Source organism: Agelaius phoeniceus, chromosome 7 (genome assembly GCF_051311805.1).
Source record: "Agelaius phoeniceus isolate bAgePho1 chromosome 7, bAgePho1.hap1, whole genome shotgun sequence".
In the NCBI taxonomy this organism is placed as follows: Eukaryota; Metazoa; Chordata; class Aves; order Passeriformes; family Icteridae; genus Agelaius; species Agelaius phoeniceus.
Window position 1 is genome coordinate 25,263,863 of NC_135271.1, and position 16,719 is coordinate 25,280,581.

The 16,719-nt window shown below is 40.2% G+C and overlaps 1 protein-coding gene across 2 annotated transcripts; it reads left to right on the forward strand.

Moving 5' to 3' along the window:
• The first annotated feature begins 57 nt into the window (after nucleotides 1-57).
• On the forward strand, nucleotides 58-15,075 carry NDUFS1 (NADH:ubiquinone oxidoreductase core subunit S1). 2 transcript variants are annotated; one of them, XM_054636216.2, is made up of 19 exons: nucleotides 58-483; nucleotides 967-1,034; nucleotides 1,268-1,359; nucleotides 2,580-2,687; nucleotides 3,694-3,770; nucleotides 3,857-3,938; nucleotides 4,047-4,177; nucleotides 4,860-5,045; nucleotides 6,664-6,798; nucleotides 7,198-7,312; nucleotides 8,292-8,437; nucleotides 8,908-9,036; nucleotides 10,037-10,166; nucleotides 10,652-10,812; nucleotides 12,417-12,571; nucleotides 13,141-13,316; nucleotides 14,039-14,173; nucleotides 14,369-14,441; nucleotides 14,723-15,075. In XM_054636216.2, the coding sequence occupies exons 2-19, from the start codon at nucleotides 971-973 to the stop codon at nucleotides 14,812-14,814; spliced, it is 2,187 nt and encodes a 728-aa protein (XP_054492191.1). In that variant the 5' UTR covers nucleotides 58-483; nucleotides 967-970; the 3' UTR covers nucleotides 14,815-15,075. The 2 variants fall into 2 exon arrangements, with proteins under 2 accessions (XP_054492191.1, XP_054492192.1); XM_054636217.2 differs by having other exon boundaries at nucleotides 58-395.
• The last annotated feature ends 1,644 nt before the right edge of the window (nucleotides 15,076-16,719 follow it).

Sequence of the window (16,719 nt, forward strand, 5' to 3'; positions counted from 1 at the left end):
TACAGCGCAAGGCGGGGAGCGGACGAAACACCAGGGGTGCGGGAAAGGGTCGAAGTAATAAAAGTGAGGCTGACTATAAACCCAAGGAAGGTTTGCGGCATTATACGGGCTTTGTAACATTGTACTGTCGCCACACCCCGCCCTGCTGGCCAAGCGGAAGTTGCCGGAGTTGAGCGAAGAAAGAGGCGGAAAGGGACGGAAACTGCCGAGGGAGGGCAGTGCGTGTGACGGTGGCCGAAAAGGCTTTGGGCTAGCGGCGGAAATTACGCGCGTCATCGTTCGCCTATAGCTTGCCGGAAATACCCGAAGCAGTTCGCTCCGGAGGTTGCCGAGCGCGGACTGACCTTTACGGAGATTGCCGAAGAAGGCTCCGGAGATAGCCGAAGGAGGCTGAGGTCAGTGGCGGAAAGGCCCGAGGCCGCCGCCGCAGAGGCCTTGGCGGAGCGCAGCCGTCCCGCGGCGCCGCCGCCCGTCCCGCGCCAGGTAACGGCGGTGCCGCCGCGAGCGGCTCGGTGCGCGCGGGTGCCGCTGCCCCGGGCGCCTCCGCCGCCGCCGCTCCCGGTGTCCTTGACGGGCCGGGCGGCGGGCTGGGGGCTGCCCGGCGGGCGGCGGCGCCTCCAAGGTGACCCCCGCGCCGGGTAGCGCGGTCGCCCGCCGTGCCCTCGGCTCCGGGGACGGCGGCACTGGGCCCGCCGCCGCCGAGCTGCGCCGTCCGGCCCGTGAGGGAGCGGGGCCGGGCCGGCGGAGCGGAGAGGCCGCTCAGTGACACCCTATGTGTGATGTATAGATTGGTAGAGAATCGTATCTTGCGTTTGGAGGAGGTAACTCACCGTCCCATAACTGTACATATAGGTGTGCATACGTGCTCCTTTGCAACTGGGGTAGAAGTTTTTACTCTGCCGGTTTAAAACTCGCCAGCAAACATCTGAACTGATAACAACAGTGCTGTTTTCTCTCTTACCAAAGCATCATGTTCCGACTGCTTGCTGTCCCCAGGACCTTAGCTGGGGTCACCCAGTCCTCCAGAGTATGTGGTAAGTGTCTGTAATTTATATCTGGGTCTCTGGTGATAAATTTATGTGCATTTGGTTATTGAAGGGCACATATGCGAACGTACTTTGCAGGCTAAGGGCTGCTGTGTTGCACTCTTGGTAGAATTGGGATTTTATCAGCACTCTATATAGAGAAAATCAGGAGTGGGGGTCTGATGGTTTCCATCTAGCAGTAAGTGAAAGTTGTTTTTGTTTTCTTTTTCCGTGTCCTTCAGGGCGTACAACTGCAACAGCAGCCAGCAACCAAATAGAGGTGTTTGTGGATGGCCATCCTGTATTGGTGAACCCTGGAACCACTGTCCTGCAGGTGTGGGGAGTGGCATTCTCAATGTTCTGCAACTTCCCATCTCGCTTCTTGGCAGCATTTTCTGTTCCATACAGCAAAAAGCCACTTGTCTTTACATTGTTTCTTGCAATTCTTTAGGGGTATTTTGATTGACTGTGATGCAATTTCAAGTGACAGAAATCCTTGGAGGAATTCAGTGTTTGAAAAAGAAAAATATGCCATGGTTGCTTGAAAGAAGATGCATGCAGCATCAATCCCAGCTGCAAAACTTTATTTAATGCAATAACAGACTTCAATAAATTCTGGTTGAACTTCTGTCTCTAAACACTATGTGACCTTGTAGTCCTTCAGAACCTGTACATTTTGTATCTTATTACAGTGTGTCTTGGGTAAATGAGGGATTGTCTACTTTTAGTTATTAGTTGTTGTGATTCAGAATGCTCGTCCTTAGCTGCTTTTATTATTCTTGGTGTGGGAAGAAAGGGAATCTGGATCTCCCAGCCTATACCTCAGTACGTTGTTACTTTTCAGGTTAAAATTTCAAGTAAAGCTTTTTTTAAGAAGCCATTAAATGAAGATATGGTATAATGGGTTAGAACATTAAAATACACAGTACAGTGGTATTTCTTCTGGCAGGCATAGCTATAATGCTGTAGCCCAGATCCCATTAGCTGTGGGGGTTTTATGCAGGAAAGGCTGTTTTCATCTGGTCTCTGGAAATCTGTTGGCTCTGCCCCTCTGTCTCTTCTTATATCATGTTGTCTTTGAGTTTGGGGTCTATTGAAGATTGACTGTGCTGGAGTACCTTTATACAGAGGATCTGTTTTGTTGCATTATTAGAAATCATTATGCTTATGGTGCTCTTCTTAGGTTTTTCAATTTTTATTTTGATGCACTTTTCTGTAAAGAGCGTATGTGTTCTTAAAAAAGTAATTTGTATTGCTAGTGCCCTCTTGCAGAGAATTCTCTCTATTATTGGAGGAAAGAATGAAACAGAGGTCAGTTAGTTTTTCTAACCTTTCTAAAGGTTAGAAAAATTATATTTGTAATTGATATCCTGACTTTTTTTGCCTTGTCACAATTTTTTATTTATGGTCACTTCTTAAGATGAAAGGTCAAAGTGCACTCTGTTCTTGAGCACTGACAGTGGTACTCTTTGAGAAGCTGTATAGTGTTTTCTGAGGTGGAACTGAAAAGTCTGACTAAGATTTAATTTTCCTTTGTTTCTTATTTTTTGATAGGCCTGTGAAAAGGCTGGAGTTCAGATACCTCGTTTTTGTTACCATGATCGTCTGTCTGTCGCTGGAAACTGTAGGATGTGTCTTGTGGAAATAGAGAAAGCTCCAAAGGTATTGTTTGTGTTTCATAGGAATTGCAATGGAATATGCAATACAGAATTCAGTAGGAATTTTTTGCTGTGCTTGGGCCTAGTTTAAATCTTGTAAGTAATTGTTTTCATTATCTTGGACATGAGCATTTGATAGCTGTGTGTTTGCTGTTAGATGCATTTTATGCTTTGTAGTTCAAGCTTCAGCACGTTTTCATCTGGAGCTACATAAATAATAAACTTCAGATGCTGCATGAATTTAGTTGTAGGATTAGTACATGCAGGTTCATTCTAAGGAAAGATTGCAGTTAGTAGTTTATATTTAATGCATTGATATCTGTTGTGAAATAGTTGATTTCAGGAGTGAGCACTGTCTTCAGCAGTACTAAGAAATCTATGCACATTCTTTTGGAGTTCAGTCTTGGATTACACATTTATACTCACACATAAAATTTTTTAACTCACCCCAACTTCAATTCCATAGTTTGAGCTTTGTGTCCCTGGATATGTTGGGTTTTCGCTAAAGGTGGAAGTCATGATGTGATTGAAAAGTAAGAGGGATCTGTTTACAGAGTGGGAGTTTTTGTTATTCTTGCAGTAATCTTGAGAAGAATTTTATTCCGAGACTTTATACAAGCTTTGTGCAAATAAATGTCTTGTAAATGATTCATACTCTGAATTTCAGTTCTAGAGGTTTTTTAGATGTCTGCTGAAGCTCTTTCGTTTGCATTGTATCTATTGCAGCTGACATTCTTAATGCTGTAACTGCTCAAATTGGGACTGGAAATTGTAGAATTTTATATTTTGAATAAATCATAACTCATTTTACCTTTTTATATAGCAGATTATTAACAAATATGGCTTCTAGTGACTTTATCTGTTAGACTCTTTTTTTTTTGTCCTTGCAGACCTCTTTATTTCTATTTAACAGATACCTGTGTTAGAATTGTGGGGGAGGAGGTGGGGGTTTGTGCCCATGCTGAGAAGAAATACATTGTGTTCATGCTTGCTTTTTATGGTGATTGCAGCCAGTTGCTGCTTGTGCCATGCCAGTTATGAAGGGCTGGAATATACTGACAAACTCTGAGAAGTCCAGGAAAGCAAGGTACCTTTCTTTTAGCCTCCTTTAACTGATTGGTTGTTGACAATGAGAATGATGTTGACATTAACTTCATTCTCTGAACCTAACAGAGAGGGTGTAATGGAGTTTCTGCTGGCAAATCACCCACTGGACTGTCCTATCTGTGATCAGGGTGGAGAATGTGATCTACAGGTACAACATCCAATTAAATTATGTAGACTTCTGTGTAATGCTCTTGTCTTGGGTGAGGTTGTGCTTTCCAGCAGCCTGGATATGTGTGTGTTCTATTGTCTGTTGTAGGACCAGTCAATGATGTTTGGCAGTGATAGGAGCAGATTTAGAGAGAGCAAACGTGCTGTGGAGGACAAGAACATTGGCCCCTTAGTGAAAACCATCATGACTCGGTGTATACAGTGCACTCGATGCATCAGGTAAAGTCCTTCACTTTCACTCAGGAGAGTACTAAGCAGGCATACTTGTGTCAGTTTCTTACTAGTGAAAAATAAACCCCATGAGGGGTAGTCAGTTTTTTTTAAAATTTATTTTCTGATTGTACTTAAAAATTTTATTTCTGTTAGTGACTGATAGCTGGTTTCCTGGAGCTACCAGACAGGAAATAGAGAAAGATGGCCAGTGCATGAAAGTGAAATCAGTGTTCTGCAAGGCAGAACTGGTCCCATGGTGTTGGTGCCAGAATGGATATGTGACTTCCTCAGCCACAGTTGTAAGATTTATTTATTTTTGATAGCCTCTGGTAGCTATATTTATATTGTTCTGTAGCCCTGAGATGCCGTACTGGCCAACTTGAGCCAGATGGGAAACAGTACTATGTACCCAACTAGTTTTAGAAAGAACTTGTTACTTAGGACTAATCTTGGACTCAGTTAGTGTAATACAGTGAGTATTGAACTGCTGTGTTTTTGATATACCTCCCCCTAGTTTTTGTAGCCCTTTCTGAATGAAATTCTTCAGATAGTCCTGTATGTGATGGTGCTGACAATGCACCTAAACAATTGTTTTCTTCTTTCAGGTGTATGAACTAATGTTTTATCTTAAGGAAATGAGATGAGGGCTGAAAAATGTTGTGTTGCTCCTTCTTTGTGCACCCACCAGGTTTGCTAGTGAGGTTGCAGGGGTAGATGACTTGGGAACAACCGGAAGAGGAAATGATATGCAAGTTGGTACTTACGTTGAGAAAATGTTTATGTCTGAGTTATCAGGAAATATTATTGACATCTGCCCAGTTGGTGCTCTTACCTCCAAGCCATATGCCTTTACTGCACGCCCATGGGAGACAAGGTAGGTGTCTTAACTCCTGCTGAAGACACAGCTTTCTCTGTTTGTTGTACGCTTTATCTTAGAATATGTCCATCTGTGATACCAAGGGTTTTCTCTGTTTTTTATTTTCTGCATTTTTGTTGTAGACTTTTCCATAGACTGAATCTAACACAAATTTTGTTACTTACAGCTTATTTAAGAAAAGGAAGAACATTATAGTTTGCATTATAGTTTGTTCTTCCCTTAATTTTACCCTAAAATGTTTTGGACTTGTAGGTTGTGCTGATTGCTTAGTAAGAGATGCATATAAAGGAAAATACGCATTCATTTACTCACTAATTGTTGAGGATATTATTTAAAATATCTTGTGCAACTAAGCTTTTCAGCCTCAGAGCAGATCTCTGTGTGATTTTCTTAAGTAGTTGTTTAACCCTAAACAAGACCTGAAACACATTCAGGAGACAGAATCACAGAACATTAAGGATTGGAGTGGACCTTGAAGGTCATCTAATCACAACCACTCCTGCCATGGGCAGGGACACCTCTCACTGGATCAGGTTGGTCAAGACTTTATCCAGCCTGGCCTCGAGCATAGGAACATGCTGGTTTGACCATCCCAGAGAAATTCAAAATCCCCAGAGCTGTTGTAAGTAGTCTGGAGGAGCAGGGGAAGGCGCAGGAAGGTGTCTCCCCACAGATGGCTCTCCGGGAAGGCGGAGGGTGTAGTTACCAACCGTGTCCGCTGGACGGCGCCCGAAGCACGGAGCGGCAGCGGTGCTGAGTGCGAGAACCGGCTCGGTCTCTCCAGCAGCGATTTCGTCCTATCAGAGACGAGTGGCACTCCGTGACAGAATGACATCCTTAACCCACCTTCAAGAGATGATAAACAGCAAACAAGGAACACATTGCAAGGTGTTACATAACACAGCTCTGAGAACGTGTGCAGCAACTCCCGAGAGCAGCACCTATTAAACTAGTACAATGGGCACTTATAACAAATTTGTTTTCACACTCTCTGGTCAGATCTGTTGTTCCCTCAACTCTTTGTGCCCCACACTGGATGCTTTAAAAGACTGTTGTGATTTAACTCAGCAGGCAGCTAAATACCACCTTGCCAGTTGTTCATTTCAGCCCCCCATGTGGCATAAGAAGGTGAAAATGGGGGGGGAGAAATGTAAAATTTGTGGGCTGAAATAAGACCGTTTAATAGGACAGAAGAAGAAAATTACAATAATGATAAAAGAATTAGAATGTTCAAAGCAAGTGAGGCACACTGCAATTGCCCAGCAGCAGCCTCCAGCCAGCTTTCCCCCTCATTCACATGCTGAGCTTGTTGCTGTGTGGTGCAGAACATTCCTTTGGCCTGTTGGGGTCAGCTGTCCTGCCTGTGTCCCCACAGCTTCTTGTGCCCCGCAGCCTCCTTACTGGTGGGAGAAGCTGAAAAGTCCTTGATGTGGTGTAAATGTTGCTTAGCAACAACTAGAACATCCCTGTGTTATCACACTACTCTCACCCTAAATCCAAAATACATCTCTATACCAGTTACTAGGAAGAAAATTGTCTATATTCAGGCCAAAAATAAGACACTGGCTGCTTATATATGAAAGACTGAAAGTGGTTTATTTGTTCTTCTAAACAGGAAGGTAGAGTCAATTGATGTTCTTGATGCAGTTGGAAGCAACATTGTAGTGAGCACGAGAACTGGAGAAGTGATGAGGATTTTGCCAAGGCTGCATGAAGATATCAATGAGGAATGGATATCTGACAAAACCAGGTGTGTGGATGTGCTTGTGCCCACGTGTGCCCATGTGCATGCAATAAAGGCACAGTGTGGAGAACCAGAAATGTGCACAGTAGCACTGACTTTGGTATTCAGCTGGTAATATTGTAAAGCTACAGTGAAGAAGAATAATTGTAAAATATGTTTTTTAATTCTATAATTGAAGTTGCCAAGTTTTCTAATGTTCTGATTTTTGTAACATTTTTTCACGGTAACTTCTATTTCTATTACTGATCATTTTCCAAGTTTTTGAGAAGGAAAAGTTACACTTTCAGGGGAAATATTTCTTGGTTTTCTCTTTTCTAAAAGCCTGCAATTAGAAAACTCACTCACAGAATTATACACAATTATCATTGTCTTTGCTCTTTAATGATATTTTTGGTGTTCACTTAGGTTTGCTTATGATGGTCTGAAGCGTCAGAGACTTACTCAGCCAATGGTCAAAAATGAGAAAGGAGTATTTGTTTATGCCTCATGGGAGGATGTATTACCTCGTGTTGCTGGCGTGGTAAGAGCAGTTTTCAATATAAGTAGTCTAAAATTAATTTCTAAAACTGGATGTAGTGCAAATATTAATATCAAATTAATTCTATTTAAAAGGATTTTTTCTTTAATGTTAGAGGGGAACCATTGTGTTTCCCCTTAAATGTCTTATTTTGACTAATATTTCCTCTTTCATGGATTGGACCTTTTAAAGAACTTTTTCTTATCATGATTTCATTTGGAGCATTGGGAGAGAAATTACTTTTATTTAAATAGGAAAGTAAACTCTTTCTCCAGAAATTTAGGAGGAAGCAATTTCCCCAAATACTCTGACCTATCTGAAGACATCTTTAAATTTATTTAAACTGTGATGTCACCACTTTTGCCATCAAAGACATTGAGTCTATATTACTTATATCTGAATTGTGCTTTCCTCAGTGCTTTTTCTGTGTGGTGATTGATTCTGCAGCTCAAATGAAGTGCTGCATGACTGCTCTGGATTTTGATTAAAAATTTTATGTGGGTGAAATAGAATTGAATAACTGTAATTGAACTTTCCTCAAGGATGTTTTTGTCCATTGTACTTCAGCAGGGTTCGTTACAAAAGTTATTTCTTCTCAGATAATACTTTTAAGTTTACTACCAGAGCTTGTGTTATGGAAGTTTGTATTCTGTCTGCACTGTGGCTTCGTTAAAATAAAAACATACACCAACCTTCCTCTCTCACCACACCAAATGAGAATTAGCTACATCTGAGTGATAACTCAAGTGGGAGAGACCTGCATAGAATACAGAGACCTCTTCTTTGCTTATCATGAGTTCTGAAGGAGCTGGAGCTGCTGCCTGGCAGGAATCAGACATCACTGATCAGTTTGTGCTACTCCAGGCGAGCAGTAGCACTCTTGGCTTTGGCATGCCCTAATATAACAAATATTTACCTGGGCTAAATAAGAATTTGTTTCAGCGGTTTCTTTTGTTTATGTTTATGCTTCCTTTCTCTGCAGCTCCAGTCAGTGGAAGGTAAGGATATAGCAGCAGTTGTAGGAGGGCTGGTGGATGCAGAAGCACTAATAGCTCTGAAAGACCTACTGAATAGACTGAATTGTGATACACTCTGCACTGAAGAGATCTTTCCTACTGCTGGAGCTGGGTAAGAGGCAATGTCTGTCTATAATTAGTATGTTAAGATCCAGTCTGCAGATCATCTCATGGCAATATTCTGAAATAGCAGGAATAACAATTGGTAATGCATTAGCAGGATTTATTTGAATTTACAGTCCTCACATACAGAGAGTATTTATGGATTGTGAGTTGATTTGTAGTCTCTACTCCAGCAGGGGTTGCACACTTACCCCATGTGGTACTGAATGTATGGCTGCTGCAGTTTGAGTCAGTCACTGAAAGCCAGTTACACTCTGTTGTGAGCTGGATAAGTTAGTCTGTTTCTATTTGTGGTGTGAAAACTTTAGTACATTTATGATTAGTAATTTGGATTGAGAAATCTCTTCTTTGTCTTTTCCTGAGATGAAAAAGCATTTTGAGCATTTACAATCTTTACTATTGCTTCTTTCCTTCCCTCTACTGAATCCTTATTCTCTTTCTTACATCTTTTTGTTATAGCACAGATTTACGCTCCAACTACCTGCTGAATACCAAGATTGCTGGGGTGGAGGAGGCAGATGTCCTCCTTCTGGTTGGCACCAATCCACGCTTTGAGGCACCGCTCTTTAATGCTAGAATTCGAAAGAGGTTCGTGTTCCTTGGTGGTGAATAAGCACGTGAATCCATCTGGATTTGATACGGTGCTCGGCTGGAGCTGCAGGCAGTAACTTGAGAGCATTCATTCAGATGGGATCATTGGATTTAGTTCACCTTTTAGTAAAGGGAATGGTGATTTATGTGTGGAAAAAGGGTAGTACCCTGTAGTGTAGAGCTAGTTCATTCTCACTTTGACATTTTACATTAAGTTCACCTACTCAGACATTTATTCATTTGTTACATTACAGAGATACCTCAGATTTTCTGTTTTATAGAAGTCTGTTAAAGCATATTCCTTAAAGATTTATTTTCAGCATCAGTTTATTGCTTTTTGCACTGTAACAAATCAGATGTGCTGAGTTTAGAAGCCATCATTCCAGTTTAACATTTTCTTTGCCAAGTAGTGTGGCTTTACCAAACTTTTGAACATAGCTAATTCAATTTTAATAAGATATATCAGTACAAGGCAAATGAGGTCTGTAAAAGCTCTGTCCTTCTTAATGCTGGGATCTTTGAAAGTACATGATTTTAAACAGTAATGGCATTGAAATTTTGAAAGGAGAAAATGCAGTGAGACTTTTGAATGTGTATTTTCATTTACTTTTATAAGTCTGTGCCATGAGAAGCTGCAAAAAAGAAAAAAATTCTAACCAGCTAAATTCTTCTGCATTTATCCAAGAAATAAGTGGATTTCTAAAACTGAATTGGCAGAAGCTTGGGGGGAGGAGCGAATTGAGTTATGAACTTATCATGTAAGGTGTGTTGCTGTACTGTTTCTGGAATATATCTAGAGAAATAATCTTTCTAAAAAACCTAGAGGCTTGCTTAACTGCCAGAATAAAGCTAAACTGCATCTTACCAAAACAATGAATGCCATTTAAATTCCTTTGCAGTCCTATTTTATGTCACTGCTGAAGTTCTAATTAGTGGCTTTGGTTGAGTAAAACTCTGTATTTCTTTAATTTTTATAAAATGTGTGTTGTATTTTCAGCTGGCTTCACAATGACTTGCAAGTGGCCCTTGTCGGCTCTCCTGTGGATCTGACCTACAGATATGAACATCTGGGAGAGTCCCCACAGATACTTCTGGAGATTGCTTCTGGCAAGCATGCCTTCTCCAAGGTACACAGAACTTAAGAGTGTGACTGTTAAATTCCACGGGTATTGAGTAATAATCTGAATTCCCCAGAGACAGATTTGAAGAAAAGTACCATCTTGTAGATGGGGTTATTTGCTTTTAATCAAATGCAGAGATGAAGTAATGATTAGTGTGCACCAAGTATGTATAAACTGTGTAATATATTCAGGTGTGTAAAACTTTGCAGTGCAGGAAACTCCTGGGATATTTCTTGACATAAAACAGGCTGTTCAGGTGCTGCTGTTTCCACTTAAATGTGTGGTTATTGAGTGTACAGTTGTGTACTGACAAGGTAGTTTCCTGCTGACAGCAGTTTCTCTTGGTTTTATCTCTAAGTGAAACAATGGCCATTTTGGAACCATAGATTTACATGGAAGACTTATGGAGAAATCAGGAATTTATTACATTATCTGTCCCAAGAATTGTCTTTGTAGCTGTGGAATGAATTTCTGGTTGTTGGCTTGCACAGGTCCTCGACAATGCCAAAAAGCCAATGGTGGTGGTGGGCAGCACAGCCCTGCAGCGCAGTGACGGAGCTGCCATCCTCGCTGCTGTTTCCACCATTGCACAGAACAGCAGGGCCACGAGTGGTGCTGGTGCTGATTGGAAGGTCATGAACATCCTACACAGGTTTGCTTAAAAACTTTTTGGGAGAGCTTGCTTGCACATTGGGCTACACAGGTTACCACAATGTATGTGTACAGATTGCTTCGTGTACACATAAGCAGCCTCGTGGGTTAAAACCTGAAGGGAATGTAAAAACTAGAAATACAAGGTAGCAAAAACTTCTTAATAAAAATGGGTTCCTTGACCCATGTTTAAATTCTTTGACATGTTTAAATTCTACATTTGAATATCATAAATTAATAGAATTTCAATTTCTAGATTTAGACATGGAATATAAGAGGGCTTAATAAATGTGTGGTTATTGAGTGTACAGTTGTGTACTGACGAGGTAGTTTCAGTACCACAGTAGGATGCACAGCAGACCAGTGTCGCTTGCTAAATGACTGCATTTTATCTAGAGGAAGAAAAACAAAATGGCAAGAGTATTTAAATAATATGGTTTCTTTAAGAGTATTTAAATAATATGGTTTCTTTGTTTGGGTTTTTCTAATACTCCTTTTACTGTGCTGCTTCTCAACTGAATAGTTAACAGAAATGCTTCAAAGATTTCCATTTGAGAGCTTTTTATCTTAGCTATTCAGTTGGTCAGGATATTACTCCTTTTAATAGACAACTTCTCTTTCTAAAATTCTGTGAAATTGACCATCTCTGTAAAGGAAAAATTATTTCACCAAATGTAATGGCTCTCAATTCTGGAGACTCAAAAATTTCTTCTGCCAAAAGCAGCCTCACTGATGTTAAAATAGTATAGTTAGAGCAGGGCTTGGGCCTCTGAAGGAAACTCGAATATAACATTCTGCTGCTGAAACTGAAATATTTAGTACCAAAATAATGATGAGTTAAAGAACACTCATGATACAAGTGTGGTTTGGCAGTCTTTCATGTTGACTTCCATACTTCTGGTGCACCATCCGTTCAACCTTAAGTGTAAAAAGCAACTTAACTTACTGAAACCTCTATGTCTGACTGTGTCAGACAAAATGAGTTACATTGGAAGGTCTGTACTCTAGAGAGGATCTTTTTTCTTTTAAATAAGACTGGCACCTGATTATGGAGGATTATGCAAAACTGTTGCTTTGGAAAAGGAAGACTGCAAGAAAATGGAATTATTAATTCATTCTTTTAAAAGTATTTTTATGTGTGAATAAATGAATAGTGATGAAATTGTGGCCTTAAGTCTTTGATGTTTTTGAGTAGCTGATGGCCCCAGTCTTTCATGTTCCATATGAGTGCCCTAAATTAAAGGCCTGATGAGTTCCATTCATAGCTGAAATGTCATCTGGAGCATCAAGCTTCACCAGTGAGCTGCCTGCTGCCTGCCACTAGGTCCTGACTTTCAATATCTGACTTTATTTTTGCTATCCCATCTTAAATAGGTGAGATTCCTTGTGAAAACTTTAAATGGTGTCAGCTTGTCAAAATGCAAAACTAACTCGATACTCTGTCAAAAATTTCAGCTGCTTTTGAGCTTCATGTTTGTCTTGTTACTATTAGGAACCTCTTGTATAGTTTCAAAATATTCAGTCAGAAAAATAAGTTAGGTCTGTTCTGATGGGAGAGGGAGAATTCTGAAATTACTTAAAGTCATGATGTATTTGTTCCTACAGGGTTGCAAGCCAAGTCGCTGCTTTGGACCTGGGTTTCAAACCAGGAGTGGAGGCAATTAGGAAAAGTGCTCCCAAAGTATTGTATCTCTTGGGAGCAGATGCCGGTGCTATAACACGTCAAGACTTGCCAGAGTACTGTTTTATCATCTATCAAGGTAATTAGTAGATGTAAATTAAGAAATGTTGCTATCTTAATAGTTGGAGAAAAAGCATAAACGGTGGCATTAATCCCTTTGAGGAATTTTTGTTTTCTGTCAGGAACGGGAACTTCTAACATAACTGAGATACTGGTTACCTATTTCTTAGGGACAGATGGGAAACTATTGATGAGTAATGAGGGAATATAAACCAGTATAGGGCTTCTGAAATATAGCTTCAGACCTGGCAGACAAAACAGCATTAGTTTCCAGCTGTTCTGTCATACCAAAACATGATCTTACGTTAATCTAAGAATCCTTGCTCCAAGAACCTCCCAAATCTGAGTGACTATAGAGACTGAAGTACCATTTACTCCTGCTCGTTCCATTCATTCTCCCTAGAGTATTAGCCAAGTAAGACCTCAGAACAGCCAGCCTCCTGGGCTTCAGATTACTGGCTAAGCAAAACTTAGAAAATCCTTTTTTTTCTGGGAACACAGAAATTCTGTCTTAGTAAAGCATTTCTTTTTATTTTGACTTACTTCTGTCTCATGGTTGTGTACTGTTTCCTCTTTCTGTGTATTTAGGGCATCACGGGGATGTGGGAGCTCCCATGGCTGATATTATTCTCCCAGGAGCAGCATATACAGAGAAAGCAGCCACATATGTGAATACTGAAGGTCGGGCCCAGCAGACAAGAGTAGCAGTAACACCTCCTGGGATGGCAAGGGAAGACTGGAAAATTATTAGAGCTGTCTCTGAGGTACTGTTGCTGTTATAAGTTGCTTCTAATAAAAGTATACTGAGAGGTTAAGTTCCTTTTTGTAAACATTTTCCAATGTGAAAAAAAGGTAGATTTTCAGGAAAACACATAGTTTTAAGAAGTAATGTTCTGTATTGAATCCTAGGTTAATTCTGTGAGTTTAATCATACCGTTTCCCTTTTGAAGATAGTTCTAATGTTGCAGTTGCTGTATACTGTTGGAATGCGTAATGGGTGAAGGTTTTCAAATTTTAAAGGTATTTGTGAAGTGCTTTAGAGGAAGCTGGTGGGAGCATGCAGTTTCTTGCTTTTTAGAAAGAAAACAGCATAGACCAGGATCTGGTATCATTAGATGAGGTCAAATATACGCTCACTACTTAGAGGGAACAAGATGCATTGATAATTGCATTAACTTTTATCTCATTTGGTGGTAAGCTAAGGAAAATGCAAGTATGGAAGGAGACAAGTGCTTCCTTTTGTTTTTATCCTTTGTATAGCAAACAGGACAGCCTGGTTTTTAACAGGGGGAAGTGTTGGCTATGTAGGCATCAGAGGCCCAACAGAACACTGACTTCGCTTCAGTTTGTGCATTCTAACTGCCTGTGTTTTCAGGAGTGTAGACTTTTCCTTATTTTACTTTAGAGATGTTAATGGATTGGTAATCTAAACCACTGTGAGTTAAATCCCTAGAGTTGATGGCATTTCTTTCTGTGAATCTCTCAGTTGGCTGGTCTGACCTTGCCTTACGAGAACCTCGATGAGATACGGAAGCGTTTAGAAGAAGTATCACCCAATCTGGTTCGATATGATGACGTGGAAGAAGCAAACTACTTCATCCAGGCAAATGAGTTGGCAAAGGTAAGCAAAACTGAAGCGCCTTGGCATGATTTAGTGCTGTTATATAGCATAATGCTTTTTGAAAAATCTTCATATGTGATACAAGGAGCATTTTTTGACCTACACTGAATGCACTTAATGCAGAATTCACTAAATAAATGCTTTGGTAACAAGCTCCTATCATAGAGGTGACTTTCTTTTCCTTTCTTACCACAGTTAGCAAAGCAACAGCTTCTTGCTGATCCTCTTGTTCCACCTCAGCTCACAATAAAAGACTTTTATATGACAGGTATGTATAGTATGATCTTTCCATTCTGAAATCAGAACATTTTACTTAGCTTTACAGTAAGGTTCTTATGATTCGTTTAAAGCTTTCCACTAAGATACATAGGATTTGAGTCTTTTGGAGAAACAAAATTTTTTAGTAAAATTATTTGGAATTTACATAAAGCACAGACTGTATTTTCAACTAAGTGATTTTATTTATCCTCTTTGTATCCAGTCTTGTAATAAATTTATTTTGTCTTGTGTCTGTGCACTGACATATTTGGATATTTATTTTTTTTACAGATTCTATCAGTAGAGCATCGCAGACAATGGCCAAGTGTGTGAAAGCTGTTGTTGAAGGTGCCCATGCAGTAGAAGAGCCATCCATCTGCTAGAGACAAATTAGACTTCCACCACCTTCTCCTAGGTTTTTCTTGCAGTTAACTGCTGTGACTGATACATTTTTTCCAAAATCTATTTGACAGGCCGTTATATTTTTTTTCCTTCCTTCATTCACATTTTCATCGCTTCAAATAGCCCCATCATACTGTAGGACTGTTGTGTCTGAGGGAACATGCAGCACTCAACTTACTGTACCCAAAGGCAGGGTACATGATGATTGTATACAAATAAATTATAAATACCAAGCCACCCCATTACCTGTGTAATTCATGTAGTTCATGCTTCTTCCATGAAAAGAATTCAGTAAGCAACTCAGTAAATCTTGATTTTCTAGGAAGGGGTTTACATAGCAAAAATACTAGATTGGCACTTCCTTCCAGAGTATCCAGGTATGTTAATATTAAACCCTGGTCAGAATGTGAGCATGCTATTTTTGTAATGTACTTTTAAAGCAAGTTGTCCCTCATACCTGGTTTATGCCAATGTTCAGACCTATCTCTGCTCTGGATACTTGTGTGTTTCTTCATTTAGTTTCAGTTGAGACTACTCTTGGAGGAAATACAAATCATTTTGATGTTGTGGAAAAAAAAGCAGTCTTCACACAGCTTCCTCATACTGAACTGCTTTAAAATTAGCAGAAAGACTAAAGGCCTTTATACCAGTTCAAATACAGAAAAAAATTCTCAGAATAGTTTCTCTGTGCATTGATCTTTATATAGCAAAATGGGGGAAGGGGTTGTGTGTGGTATTTTTTGGTTGGGTGGTTGGGAGTTTTTTATGCTCTAGAATAACTTCAGAACAGTGACTCTCTCCTCTGTATTATGCTGGTTAATGTAAATTTGGAAGAAGGATAACTTCCTTTTCAACTGGCTACTAAAGTTCAGTGTAGTTCTTCCAGGAATTGTGAAAATGGGAACAGTACCATAAAGCCATCACTTCCAACTGTATTATTTGAAAAAAAAAGTATTAATTTTGCATGAGGAAAAGCTACACTATTCAGTGTAGAATAATACTGAGTGTATGGGGGTGCTGCTGTAGAAGTCTTAGTTTTATAAAATTCCTTTTTTCTTCCATGCTTAAAATTTTTCAGTAACAAACACATAACTTTTTAAAACATTGTTTTCCTTTTGCCCAGGAAGAAGACTCTTCCTGGTTATCCTGGTATATCACAGTGTCCTCACAGGAGTTAAGTGTTCAGTGTTGGACTTGGTTTTACTCAGCCTGCCATCTCCAGTTACCAACAGGGACAGGGTCAGTTCTCGTGGTGGTACAGAAAAGGGTAACTGTTCATTTTACTGAGGTACTGCTATGCATGTTAGTGAGGCAGCGAGGGAGACTGCAGTCTGGTTTTAATGTGGCAGTTCACAGGCCCAAGTACAGCATGAAACCTTCCTGCTGTCCTTGTGGAATGTTACTTCTTTAGCAGGAGCAGGGGTTTATTAGCACATAGCAAAAGAAAAATGTGTGTGACGTATGCCAAAAGTAGGAAGAAAGGGTGTAGCTGAATCCTGTATTCAGAAAAACATTTGGTTCTCTGGCTCCTAAGATGAAAATCCTTTTTTCACCCCCCTGCCCCCATGTTGTACAAACACAGAGGAGTAATTTCAGCTGTGCAACAGGTCAGTTATCACTTCAGAATTTATAAAGGTTCAAAAGCTTTAGATTATTTTCCCCTTAAATGTTGTAGCATTACTTTGGGAGCTCTGGCATGCTTTTTGGTTTTTTGACAGTTCTATGTCCTTTAATTAGTATTTATAGTAGATTCTTGTTTCTGTTCAAAAACTGTCCAGCCTTTATCAAGAAAGGCAAGAAGGGGAAGAAGTACATGTGGTGCTCTCTGTCCTGTTTCTACTCTCCCATCTAACTAGTCAAGTACAGAATTTTTCAGCCAAACTTGG

Coding starts and splice junctions, on each gene's coding strand:
- NDUFS1 (XM_054636216.2), top strand. CDS start 971: ATGTTCCGACTGCTTGCTGTCCCCAGGACCTTAGCTGGGGTCACCCAG. Junction 5,046..6,663: donor GCACGCCCATGGGAGACAAG/GTAGGTGTCTTA, acceptor TCTTCTAAACAG/GAAGGTAGAGTCAATTGATG. Junction 9,037..10,036: donor AATGCTAGAATTCGAAAGAG/GTTCGTGTTCCT, acceptor TTGTATTTTCAG/CTGGCTTCACAATGACTTGC.